This window comes from Pseudochaenichthys georgianus, unplaced genomic scaffold, assembly GCF_902827115.2.
Source record: "Pseudochaenichthys georgianus unplaced genomic scaffold, fPseGeo1.2 scaffold_1067_arrow_ctg1, whole genome shotgun sequence".
Classification (NCBI taxonomy): Eukaryota; Metazoa; Chordata; class Actinopteri; order Perciformes; family Channichthyidae; genus Pseudochaenichthys; species Pseudochaenichthys georgianus.
Window position 1 is genome coordinate 34,795 of NW_027262031.1, and position 13,644 is coordinate 48,438.

At 46.1% G+C, this 13,644-nt stretch overlaps 1 protein-coding gene across 1 annotated transcript; it reads left to right on the forward strand.

Annotated features, from left to right (window-relative positions):
* The first annotated feature begins 411 nt into the window (after nt 1-411).
* LOC117440607 (solute carrier family 23 member 1-like) lies at nt 412-11,696 on the forward strand. Its single transcript, XM_034076842.1, has 6 exons — nt 412-488; nt 8,087-8,260; nt 8,345-8,502; nt 8,823-8,911; nt 11,221-11,288; nt 11,511-11,696. The coding sequence occupies exons 1-6, from the start codon at nt 471-473 to the stop codon at nt 11,694-11,696; spliced, it is 693 nt and encodes a 230-aa protein (XP_033932733.1). The 5' UTR covers nt 412-470.
* The last annotated feature ends 1,948 nt before the right edge of the window (nt 11,697-13,644 follow it).

Below are 13,644 nucleotides of genomic sequence, written 5' to 3' on the forward strand. Positions count from 1 at the left end.
TGGAGTCAAATCCATGTGAAAATTGCTTCTCACTGTTCTCAGGTCAAATATGTATATTTGATTAAAAATGCGATTAATTTCGATTAATTAATTACAAAGCCTCTAATTAATTAGATTAATTTTTTTAATCGAGTCCCGGCTCTAGTTATAACACAATGAGTCCAAAAAACAAAATGGCAGACATGTTGTTGTAGAATATACAGTGTGTGAGTGTGAGTGTGAGTGTGAGTGAGTGTGTGTGTGTGTGTGTGTGTGTGTGTGTGTGTGTGTGTGTGTGTGTGTGTGTGTGTGTGTGTGTGTGTGTGTGTGTGTGTGTGTGTGTGTGTGTGTGTGTGTGTGTGTGTGTGTGTGTGTGTGTGTGTGTGTGTGTGTGTGTGTGTGTGTGTGTGTGTGTGTGTGTGTGGTTAATCATCTTGGTGGACTTTCACCTGAAGTGTCCTCAGTGTCTTGAGGATCACGGCTGCAGCAACATGGAAGAAGACTGTGAGGTAAACTCTATTCATTCATTATACAGGTAATGTGGGACAGGTTAGTGTGGGACAGGTTAGTGTGGGACAGGTTAGTGTGGGACAGGTTAGTGTGAGACAGGTTAGTGTGAGACAGGTTAGCGTGGGACAGGTTAGTGTGGGACAGGCAGGGTTGGGTTGTAACGGAATACATGTAACGGCGTTACGTAATCAGAATACAAAAATCAAGTAACTGTATTCAGCTCGCGTTACATTTGGAAAACGAGTAATCTGATTACAGTTACTTTCGTAAACCTGAAGTGAAGACATTTTGGATTACTTATTGGAATTATTGGTGGAAAGATTTCCTCACAACATTTAATATTCATTACTAAAGGTACAGACGAATCATCACAGCGCACAAAAACTTTTACCGCCGCAGATGGACCAAAAAAGGGAGCGTTTGAAAAAAAAGGGGCGGGTCCGCTCGCTCAGTGAAACAATAACAACGAAACATGGAGGAACAAAAGTCTGAGTTTAAGTCGTGTATGCGTAGAGGTGTGTGTGGTTAAAACACATCAGCCTGTGGTCGCTCTTTAGCCTTATGATTCTGAAGGTAAACACAGTGAAGGCGGTGCGTGAAAGGCGGTGCGTGAAAGGCACGGTGCGCTCCTCTTCTCAGAGGCGGAGTTAACCCTCCCGCTGCCTCCTGGTGCTGCAGAGATGTCATGAAGTGAAGGAGGTTTTCCTTCTATAAAGCAGCTGTGGGCAGCAGATACTGTGAGTGTCACGGACATGAATTCATAGATCAAGGCAGACTGGTGCACAGAGTATACTGTTTTGCCAATCCGGTGCTTAAACAAATATAGCTCTACACCCCTGGCCGAAATGTCCTTAAAATGAAGTCCGAGTTCGACATTTTAATTAATGTCCTCCCAACACTGGCAGGACAGAAGGCGACACGCCCGTTCTAAGCCGTGTCCTCACTCTCCTCACATCCCAAGCTGCATCCCCAACAAGTGTATTATGTTGTTACATCGTTTCAGACGTGATGTTTCAGTTGTGCTCTTGATACGCCATTAAAACAGTAAAAACACGTTCAGTTACCTTTTGCTTTTTTGTGTCTCCTGTTCACCAAAACATATCCATCCGTGATGGAAAAAGAAAGTAATCCAAAAGTAATCTAAAACTAATCTGATTACGTTACTTTTTTAAGACACGTAACTGTAACTGTATTCGGATTACTTTCAGAGCCATGTAATCAGTAATCAGTAACTGATTACATTTACAAAGTAACCCTCCCAACCCTGGGGACAGGTTAGTGTGGGACAGGTTAGTGTGGGACAGGTTAGTGTGAGACAGGTTAGTGTGAGACAGGTTAGTGTGAGACAGGTTAGTGTGGGACAGGTTAGTGTGAGACAGGTTAGTGTGGGACAGGTTAGTGTGAGACAGGTTAGTGTGGGACAGGTTAGTGTAGGACAGGTTAGTGTGGGACAGGTTAGTGTGGGACAGGTTAGTGTAGGACAGGTTAGTGTGGGACAGGTTAGTGTGGGACAGGTTAGTGTAGGACAGGTTAGTGTGGGACAGGTTAGTGTGGGACAGGTTAGTGTGGGACAGGTTAGTGTGGGACAGGTTAGTGTGAGACAGGTTAGTGTGGGACAGGTTAGTGTGAGACAGGTTAGTGTGAGACAGGTTAGTGTGAGACAGGTTAGTGTGAGACAGGTTAGTGTGGGACAGGTTAGTGTGAGACAGGTTAGTGTGAGACAGGTTAGTGTCAGACAGGTTAGTGTGAGACAGGTTAGTGTGAGACAGGTTAGTGTGGGACAGGTTAGTGTGGGACAGGTTAGTGTGGGACAGGTTAGTGTGAGACAGGTTAGTGTGAGACAGGTTAGTGTGAGACAGGTTAGTGTGGGACAGGTTAGTGTGGGACAGGTTAGTGTAGTACAGGTTAGTGTGAGACAGGTTAGTGTGGGACAAGTTAGTGTGGGACAGGTTAGTGTGGGACAGGTTAGTGTGGGACAGGTTAGTGTGGGACAGGTTAGTGTGGGACAGGTTAGTGTGAGACAGGTTAGTGTGGGACAGGTTAGTGTGGGACAGGTTAGTGGGAGACAGGTTAGTGTGGGACAGGTTAGTGTGAGACAGGTTAGTGTGAGACAGGTTAGTGTGGGACAGGTTAGTGGGAGACAGGTTAGTGTGGGACAGGTTAGTGTGAGACAGGTTAGTGTGAGACAGGTTAGTGTGAGACAGGTTAGTGTGGGACAGGTTAGTGTGGGACAGGTTAGTGTGAGACAGGTTAGTGGGAGACAGGTTAGTGGGAGACAGGTTAGTGTGGGACAGGTTAGTGTGAGACAGGTTAGTGTGGTACAGGTTAGTGTGGGACAGGTTAGTGTGGGACAGGTTAGTGTGGGACAGGTTAGTGGGAGAGAGGTTAGTGTGGGACAGGTTAGTGTGGGACAGGTTAGTGTGGGACAGGTTAGTGGGAGAGAGGTTAGTGTGGGACAGGTTAGTGTGGGACAGGTTAGTGTGGGACAGGTTAGTGTGGGACAGGTTAGTGGGAGACAGGTTAGTGTGAGACAGGTTAGTGTGAGACAGGTTAGTGTGGGACAGGTTAGTGTGGGACAGGTTAGTGTGAGACAGGTTAGTGGGAGACAGGTTAGTGGGAGACAGGTTAGTGTGGGACAGGTTAGTGTGAGACAGGTTAGTGTGGGACAGGTTAGTGTGGGACAGGTTAGTGGGGGACAGGTTAGTGGGAGAGAGGTTAGTGTGGGACAGGTTAGTGTGGGACAGGTTAGTGTGGGACAGGTTAGTGTGGGACAGGTTAGTGGGAGACAGGTTAGTGTGAGACAGGTTAGTGTGGGACAGGTTAGTGTGGGACAGGTTAGTGTGGGACAGGTTAGTGGGAGAGAGGTTAGTGTGGGACAGGTTAGTGTGGGACAGGTTAGTGGGAGACAGGTTAGTGTGAGACAGGTTAGTGTGGGACAGGTTAGTGTGGGACAGGTTAGTGTGGGACAGGTTAGTGGGAGAGAGGTTAGTGTGGGACAGGCAGAGATGTTCACAAGTCTTGTTTTGCAAGTCCAAGTCAAGTCTCAAGTCTTTGGTCACGAGTCCAAGTCAAGTCTCAAGTCTCTTCTGGTTGTAATCAGCCTTCTATTGTCTGCTGCTATCCAGTCTGTTCAGAATACTGCAGCTATAGCTAAGAAGTTCAAAGCATGTACTGTGTTATTATCACTCCTATATCTATTAGCGTACAGTATCAGTACTGATTAGCTGTTTGTTATATGATCACTTTAAACAGGCTATTGCAATGTGAGGACAAACATCACACTTTATCTAAATGCAAACAACTTATAAGCAAAACACTCAGAATCAGAAATCAGTATCACAAATACTTTATTAATCCCCCGCAGGGAAACTGTTACAAGTACTTAAAAGCGGGTAATGATTAACGTTACCGACCTTTTTTATGTCATGTCAAGAGTTGGATGTCAACGCCACTCAACTCAAACAAGTGTGACAAGCAATTCACTAATCTTTTCAAATATTCAGTTACAAAGCTAGCAGCAAGCTAAGTTAGCATCACACAGCTGATGCTGAGCTAAACATGTTTGCTAACCGTCCATATGCGTAATGAGCCCGGCTAAAGTAACTGGATGGCCTGCCTGCCTGTCAGCCTTCCATCTGGGCACAAACTTATCTCGTGCCCTCATTGGTCATGTGCGCGTTCGTGTGTGTTGGAGGAGGCGGGCTCTATAAGGAAGTAGCAGCCTCTAGCAGATTATCTCCGGTTGTGTATTTTCAAATTCTAGCGATCTCGAGCCGGTTTCTCTCAAATGTACCTTCCCCACCTTTAATACGCCACACATAGAAAACACAATGATTGTTCACGAGTCCCAACACACGAGTCCAAGTCGAGTCTGAAGTCTTTTGGTCACGAGTCCAAGTCGAGTCTGAGGTCTCTGTGTGTGCGACTTAAATGCGACTCGAGTCCGAGTCGCAGACTCGAGTCCCCATCTCTGGGGACAGGTTAGTGTGGGACAGGTTAGTGTGGGACAGGTTAGTGTGAGACAGGTTAGTGTGGGACAGGTTAGTGTGAGACAGGTTAGTGTAGGACAGGTTAGTGTGGGACAGGTTAGTGTGGGACAGGTTAGTGTGGGACAGGTTAGTGTGAGACAGGTTAGTGTGGGACAGGTTAGTGTGAGACAGATTAGTGTGGGACAGGTTAGTGTGAGACAGGTTAGTGTGAGACAGGTTAGTGTGAGACAGGTTAGTGTGGGACAGGTTAGTGTGGGACGGGTTAGTGTGGGACGGGTTAGTGTGGGACGGGTTAGTGTAGTACAGGTTAGTGTGGGAGAGGTTAGTGCGAGACAGGTTAGTGTGAGACAGGTTAGTGTGGGACAGGTTAGTGTAGTACAGGTTAGTGTGGGACGGGTTAGTGTGGGACAGGTTAGTGTGGGACAGGTTAGTGTGGGACAGGTTAGTGTAGTACAGGTTAGTGTGGGACAGGTTAGTGTGGGACAGGTTAGTGCGAGACAGGTTAGTGTGGGACAGGTTAGTGTGGGACGGGTTAGTGTGGGACGGGTTAGTGTGGGACAGGTTAGTGTGAGACAGGTTAGTGTGGGACAGGTTAGTGTAGTACAGGTTAGTGTGAGACAGGTTAGTGCGAGACAGGTTAGTGTGGGACAGGTTAGTGTGGGACGGGTTAGTGTGGGACAGGTTAGTGTGGGACAGGTTAGTGTAGTACAGGTTAGTGTGAGACAGGTTAGTGCGAGACGGGTTAGTGTGAGACAGGTTAGTGCGAGACAGGTTAGTGTGGGACAGGTTAGTGTGGGACAGGTTAGTGTGGGACAGGTTAGTGTGGGACGGGTTAGTGTGAGACAGGTTAGTGTAGTACAGGTTAGTGTGAGACAGGTTAGTGTGGGACAGGTTAGTGTGGGACAGGTTAGTGTGAGACAGGTTAGTGTGGGACAGGTTAGTGTGAGACAGGTTAGTGTAGGACAGGTTAGTGTGGGACGGGTTAGTGTGGGACAGGTTAGTGTAGGACAGGTTAGTGTGGGACGGGTTAGTGTGGGACAGGTTAGTGTGGGACAGGTTAGTGTGGGACAGGTTAGTGTGAGACAGGTTAGTGTAGGACAGATTAGTGTGGGACGGGTTAGTGTGGGACAGGTTAGTGTAGGACAGGTTAGTGTGGGACGGGTTAGTGTGGGACAGGTTAGTGTGGGACAGGTTAGTGTGGGACAGGTTAGTGTGGGACAGGTTAGTGTGGGACGGGTTAGTGTGGGACAGGTTAGTGTGGGACGGGTTAGTGTGGGCCAGGTTAGTGTAGGACAGGTTAGTGTGGGACGGGTTAGTGTGGGACAGGTTAGTGTGGGACAGGTTAGTGTGGGACAGGTTAGTGTGGGACAGGTGTGTCTACAGAAGGTCCAGTTGTGATAGACACGGTTCGCCACTGGAGACGGGTGTCTGTAAGACAGGTCACTATGAGACAGGGTTTTTACATGTACAAAGTGGTGGGGCACAAAAAGCTTAGAAGTCTAGAAGCTTCTGCAGAGAGGTTCACGGCTGCTGAGGCTCTGGCTCTTCAGGTTTACCTATATTATATTTTGACCTAAATCAAAATATAATATTATTTTAAAAAGCTTTTTTTGTCTGATGCTTCAACAAATTTTAAACAGACAGTTCAACAAAAGGATTCCCAAAAAATTAAATTGTATCATTTAAATATCTCTTAGTAAGACCGCCATTTTATTGAAAATAGCGGTCTTACCTTGACTTGAAGATGAAGTCCATTGGCCTATCCTTCTGGACAAAAATCTCTATTACTTGTTTGTAAAAGTCCTCCTTATCTTCTTGTAGTTTCAAAAGTCTATCATAAATCTAATCTAATCAATAGATTTTTAATTCGAAAATGATAAAGTAGGGTAGACATGTGGATATTATCCGGCTGAACAAAACGTGCATTTATCTAACAGCTACGTTTCCCACAGATCTTATTTGGAGCTATTTTCTAAAATCCTATGGAGAAATCTCATTGCTTTCTGTGGAGGGAAGCCATGCGCAGCTCTCTCTCGTCTCCTCTTCACACACCACACTTTTCGCGGCACACGTACTTACAGCCAATCAGCTCTGAATGATGTGAGATGACGTATGGTGGGGATGGCACATGGATGTATAATAAGAACTGGATACAGCGAGGGAGGCGGGGCCTCATTCATTCCTATGAGAGTTGCTCATTAGCGCATGATGATAAAATGGCCCAACTTTTGAGAGAGTGAAACGTCACAGATTACCCAGCATGCCTTAGAAGTACCCGTATGTGCGCTCATAGCGCATGGGCAACTTTAACCAGAATGCTCGTTTACATCAAGCACGTCAATTTGCGTACACGTAACAGCACCATGCGCTCATGACAGCATGGTAATGATTTGCTATTATGATGGATTTGATATTAACGAGGCGGCAGTTAGCAGCTAGCGGCTAGCTAGTAATTATGCTAATGTACACATCAATCGTTATGTACTTATATTACGCTGTAACAGGATCTAGTGATATCCAACAGAGCTTCATTTAGCATGAAAGAATGATTGCACTGTATATATATATATATATATATATCACTGATATATATATATATATATATATACAGTGCAATAAGCTTCCTAGTGCAATAAGAAGCTACAGGGACGTTAATCTAACGTCGGTAATATTAACTTTATTTAATACAACATTTACGGTACAAGATTTACATCACACAGCCCATGTAGTATAATATTTTACAAATAATAAATTACAGCAAACATGTGCAATATATCCATTCTTACAGCTCCGTGGGCAGTAAGGCGATATGGTCCGTTGTTATTGTGCATCCATGGGTAAAGATAAACGCATGTAGTGCTGAACACGTAACGTGAACGTGCCGGGCGGCGCGGTCCCGTGGGTTAGATGCGCGTTCATAATGCCGAGGGAAATAACTCCCAGAATAACGTTATTAGCACATTTTTACAACTTGAGGAACGAATGTTTTTAATAAGGGCTATACACGTGTTCATACTGGGTTGTTTATTTAGTTTAAAACAAATTATCCAACGAGTTACAGACCACTCTTTCCCCGTGTAAGTCAATGGGAAAAAGTGTTTCCGGGCCCAGCAACCTAAAGGAAGTGTAGTACCGCCGTTTGGCCACCATGAATATTTTCATCTGAGTCCAGGACATACAACATGCTAACACACCTCCAACATGCTAAAACACATCCAACATGCTAACACACATGCTAATACACATCCAACATGCTAAAACACATCCAACATGCTAACACACATGCTAATACACATCCAACATGCTAACACACCTCCAACATGCTAACACACCTCCAACATGCTAATACACATCCAACATGCTAACACACATGCTAATACACATCCAACATGCTAAAACACCTCCAACATGCTAACACACATCCAACATGCTAATACACATCCAACATGCTAAAACACATCCAACATGCTAACACACATCCAACATGCTAAAACACATCCAACATGCTAACACACATCCAACATGCTAATACACATCCAACATGCTAACACACATGCTAATACACATCCAACATTCTAACAGGTGTATCCGTCTGTTTGTCCAATCAGAGTCCTGTTTGCCGGGCAGAGGGGCCGAGCCAAAAATCCAACAATGTTAACAGGCCAATGGAAGATGACAGAATTGACAATCAGCCAATAGGGTCACAGGGGGCGGGGTCAGACATGATCTACACCATCGAGGACGTCCCACCCTGGTACCTGTGTATTCTGCTGGGATTACAGGTAACAATGGGATTATACAGCCAATGAGAGGCCAGTGAGCCGTGTGTTGGTCCAATCAGGTGAGGGTATGACTTCTGTCCGCAGCACTACTTGACGTGCTTCAGCGGCACCGTGGCTGTCCCCTTCCTATTGGCCGAGGCCATGTGTGTGGGGCGGGACCAGAACACCGTCAGCCAGCTGGTGGGAACCATCTTCACCACGGTGGGGATCACGACCCTGATCCAGACCACTGTGGGGGTTCGGTAACACCACTTCCTGTTTGGGTAACACCACTTCCTGTTGGGTCAGAGAGAACGTCTGTAGAAGAATGACCTCTGTGTGTGTGTGTGTGTGTGTGTGTGTGTGTGTGTGTGTGTGTGTGTGTGTGTGTGTGTGTGTGTGTGTGTGTGTGTGTGTGTGTGTGTGTGTGTGTGTGTGTGTGTGTGTGTGTGTGTGTGTGTGTGTGTGTGTGTGTGTGTGTGTGTGTGTGTGTGTGTGTGTGTGTGTGTGTGTGTGTGTGTGTGTGTGTGTGTGTGTGTGTGTGTGTGTGTGTGTGTGTGTGTGTGTGTGTGTGTGTGTGTAGCCTCCCTCTCTTCCAGGCCAGTGCGTTTGCCTACCTGATTCCAGCTCAGGCCATCCTGGGTCTGGAGCGCTGGAAGTGTCCCAGTGAGGGTGAGTGGCACAGGTCTCAGAGATACAAAACACACGTTAGAAGCCAGATGGAAGAGGTGAGCTCTTTGAAGCCGGTGAGGTCAGTGCCGTCTCTGATGGGTTGTGGGAGCGATATGTAATATTACACAGTATGAACACAATATGAACACAGACCATACTTCCAGAACACGTCTCTTTGTTTCTGACAGCAATGTTTCTGATTGGCCCGTGGGGGTAAAGCCCGCCCACATTTTAATAATGTCGTCATGACGCAGCAAATCTGGGTCAGCTCCGTTGCTCCCCGTTTTTAGAGATGTGGGTACGGAGGAGAAGAGAGAGGGGTTTGTTTCTGACACTTTGAGAGTCTCCTGACACACGGGGGACACACCGGGGACACACCGGGGACACATGGTGATGTAGTAAAGACATCACTTAGTGAGTCTCCTGACACACGGGGGACACACCGGGGACACACCGGGGACACATGGTGATGTAGTAAAGACATCACTTAGTGAGTCTCCTGACACACGGGGGACACACCGGGGACACACACGGGGGACACACCGGGGACACATGGTGATGTAGTAAAGACATCACTTAGTGAGTCTCCTGACACACGGGGGACACACCGGGGACACACACGGGGACACACCGGGGACACATGGTGATGTAGTAAAGACATCACTTAGTGAGTCTCCTGACACACGGGGGACACACCGGGGACACGCCGGGGGGACACCAGGGACACACCAGGGACACACCAGGGACACATGGTGATGTAGTAAAGACATCACTTAGTGAGTCTCCTGACACACCGGGGACACACCGGAGACACACCGGGGACACACCGAGGACACATGGTGATGTAGTAAAGACATCACTTAGTGAGTCTCCTGACACACCGGGGACACACCAGGGACACATGGTGATGTAGTAAAGACATCACTTAGTGAGTCTCCTGACACACCGGGGACACACCGGGGGGACACACCGGGGGGGGACACCGGGGACACACCGAAGACACATGGTGACGTAGAAAAGACATCACTTTTTGAGTCTCCTGACACACCGGGGACACACCGGAGACACACCGGGGACACATGGTGATGTAGTAAAGACATCACTTCGTGAGTCTCCTGACACACCGGGGACACACCAGGGACACATGGTGATGTAGTAAAGACATCACTTTGTGAGTCTCCGGACACACGGGGGACACACCGGGGACACATGGTGATGTAGAAAAGACATCACTTTGTGAGTCTACTGACACACCGGGGACACATGGTGATGTAGAAAAGACATCACTTTGTGAGTCTCCTGACACACCGGGGACACATGGTGATGTAGTAAAGACATCACTTAGTGAGTCTCCTGACACACCGGGGACACAACAGAGACACACCGGGGGGGGACACCGGGGGGACACACCGGGGACACATGGTGACGTAGAAAAGACATCACTTCGTGAGTCTCCTGACACACCGGGGACACACCGGGGACACACCGGAGACACACCGGGGACACATGGTGATGTAGAAAATACATCACAAAGTGCATTTTGCATATTCAGAGACCTTTAATAATAACTATGATAGTTCGTCAGTAATAACTTTGCTGACGCTCTGACGTAAATCTGAATTAACGTGAATCTGAATTAATGTAAATCTGAATTAATGTAAATCTGAATTAATGTAAATCTGAATTAATGTGAATCTGAATTAATGTAAATCTGAATTAATGTGAATCTGAATTAATGTAAATCTGAATTAACGTGAATCTGAATTAATGTCAATCTGAATTAATGTGAATCTGAATTAATGTGAATCTGAATTAATGTAAATCTGAATTAATGTAAATCTGAATTAATGTAAATCTGAATTAATGTCAATCTGAATTAATGTAAATCTGAATTAATGTAAATCTGAATTAATGTGAATCTGAATTAATGTAAATCTGAATTAATGTAAATCTGAATTAATGTAAATCTGAATTAATGTCAATCTGAATTAATGTGAATCTGAATTAATGTAAATCTGAATTAATGTAAATCTGAATTAATGTGAATCTGAATTAATGTAAATCTGAATTAATGTAAATCTGAATTAATGTAAATCTGAATTAATGTCAATCTGAATTAATGTAAATCTGAATTAATGTGAATCTGAATTAATGTGAATCTGAATTAATGTAAATCTGAATTAATGTGAATCTGAATTAATGTGAATCTGAATTAATGTAAATCTGAATTAATGTGAATCTGAATTAATGTAAATCTGAATTAATGTAAATCTGAATTAATGCCAAACTGCACGATGTTCGACCTGCAGAGGAGATCTATGGGAACTGGAGTCTCCCTCTGAACACGGAACACATCTGGCAACCCCGCATCAGAGAGGTAACTATTACTATAACTATTACTATAACTAGTCATATAACTATGATGCTAATATTATCATTCAATTTGATTTTTACTATTAACAACCCTAATGTGCACGTTCATCACAGTGTTACTAGTGTTATTAACTACCACCTGTCTGTCTGTCTCTCTTTCTGTCTGTCTGTCTGTCTGTCTCTCTTTCTGTCTGTCTGTCTGTCTGTCTCTCTTTCTGTCTCTCAGATCCAGGGGGCCATCATAGTGTCCAGCTGTACGGAGATTCTGATTGGGCTGTTTGGGTTGCCAGGTTTGCTGCTGGACTACATCGGCCCACTGACCATCACACCGACTGTCTCACTGATCGGCCTGTCTGTCTTCACTCTGGCTGGAGAGAGAGCCGGGTCTCACTGGGGGCTGTCCTCGCTGTGAGACACTTTATATACCTGTCTGTCTGTCCGCGCTGTGAGACACTTTATATACCTGTCTGTCTGTCCGCGCTGTGAGACACTTTATATACCTGTCTGTCTGTCCGCGCTGTGAGACACTTTATATACCTGTCTGTCTGTCCGCGCTGTGAGACACTTTATATACCTGTCTGTCTGTCCTCGCTGTGAGACACTTTATATACCTGTCTGTCTGTCCTCGCTGTGAGACACTTTATATACCTGTCTGTCTGTCCGCGCTGTGAGACACTTTATATACCTGTCTGTCTGTCCGCGCTGTGAGACACTTTATATACCTGTCTGTCTGTCCGCGCTGTGAGACACTTTATATACCTGTCTGTCTGTCCGCGCTGTGAGACACTTTATATACCTGTCTGTCTGTCCGCGCTGTGAGACACTTTATATACCTGTCTGTCTGTCCTCGCTGTGAGACACTTTATATACCTGTCTGTCTGTCCTCGCTGTGAGACACTTTATATACCTGTCTGTCTGTCCGCGCTGTGAGACACTTTATATACCTGTCTGTCTGTCCGCGCTGTGAGACACTTTATATACCTGTCTGTCTGTCCGCGCTGTGAGACACTTTATATACCTGTCTGTCTGTCCGCGCTGTGAGACACTTTATATACCTGTCTGTCTGTCCGCGCTGTGAGACACTTTATATACCTGTCTGTCTGTCCGCGCTGTGAGACACTTTATATACCTGTCTGTCTGTCCGCGCTGTGAGACACTTTATATACCTGTCTGTCTGTCCGCGCTGTGAGACACTTTATATACCTGTCTGTCTGTCCGCGCTGTGAGACACTTTATATACCTGTCTGTCTGTCCGCGCTGTGAGACACTTTATATACCTGTCTGTCTGTCCTCGCTGTGAGACACTTTATATACCTGTCTGTCTGTCCTCGCTGTGAGACACTTTATATACCTGTCTGTCTGTCCGCGCTGTGAGACACTTTATATACCTGTCTGTCTGTCCGCGCTGTGAGACACTTTATATACCTGTCTGTCTGTCCGCGCTGTGAGACACTTTATATACCTGTCTGTCTGTCCGCGCTGTGAGACACTTTATATACCTGTCTGTCTGTCCGCGCTGTGAGACACTTTATATACCTGTCTGTCTGTCCTCGCTGTGAGACACTTTATATACCTGTCTGTCTGTCCGCGCTGTGAGACACTTTATATACCTGTCTGTCTGTCCGCGCTGTGAGACACTTTATATACCTGTCTGTCTGTCCGCGCTGTGAGACACTTTATATACCTGTCTGTCTGTCCGCGCTGTGAGACACTTTATATACCTGTCTGTCTGTCCGCGCTGTGAGACACTTTATATACCTGTCTGTCTGTCCGCGCTGTGAGACACTTTATATACCTGTCTGTCTGTCCGCGCTGTGAGACACTTTATATACCTGTCTGTCTGTCCGCGCTGTGAGACACTTTATATACCTGTCTGTCTGTCCGCGCTGTGAGACACTTTATATACCTGTCTGTCTGTCCGCGCTGTGAGACACTTTATATACCTGTCTGTCTGTCCGCGCTGTGAGACACTTTATATACCTGTCTGTCTGTCCGCGCTGTGAGACACTTTATATACCTGTCTGTCTGTCCGCGCTGTGAGACACTTTATATACCTGTCTGTCTGTCCGCGCTGTGAGACACTTTATATACCTGTCTGTCTGTCCGCGCTGTGAGACACTTTATATACCTGTCTGTCTGTCCTCGCTGTGAGACACTTTATATACCTGTCTGTCTGTCCTCGCTGTGAGACACTTTATATACCTGTCTGTCTGTCCGCGCTGTGAGACACTTTATATACCTGTCTGTCTGTCCTCGCTGTGAGACACTTTATATACCTGTCTGTCTGTCCTCGCTGTGAGACACTTTATATACCTGTCTGTCTGTCCTCGCTGTGAGACACTTTATATACCTGTCTGGTC

What these genes read in the sequence shown, in the direction of transcription:
- LOC117440607 (XM_034076842.1), top strand. An exon ending in CAGACCACTGTGGGGGTTCG is followed by an intron (nt 8,503 to 8,822) that starts GTAACACCACTT and finishes GTGTGTGTGTAG; the next exon opens with CCTCCCTCTCTTCCAGGCCA. An exon ending in CTGGAAGTGTCCCAGTGAGG is followed by an intron (nt 8,912 to 11,220) that starts GTGAGTGGCACA and finishes TTCGACCTGCAG; the next exon opens with AGGAGATCTATGGGAACTGG.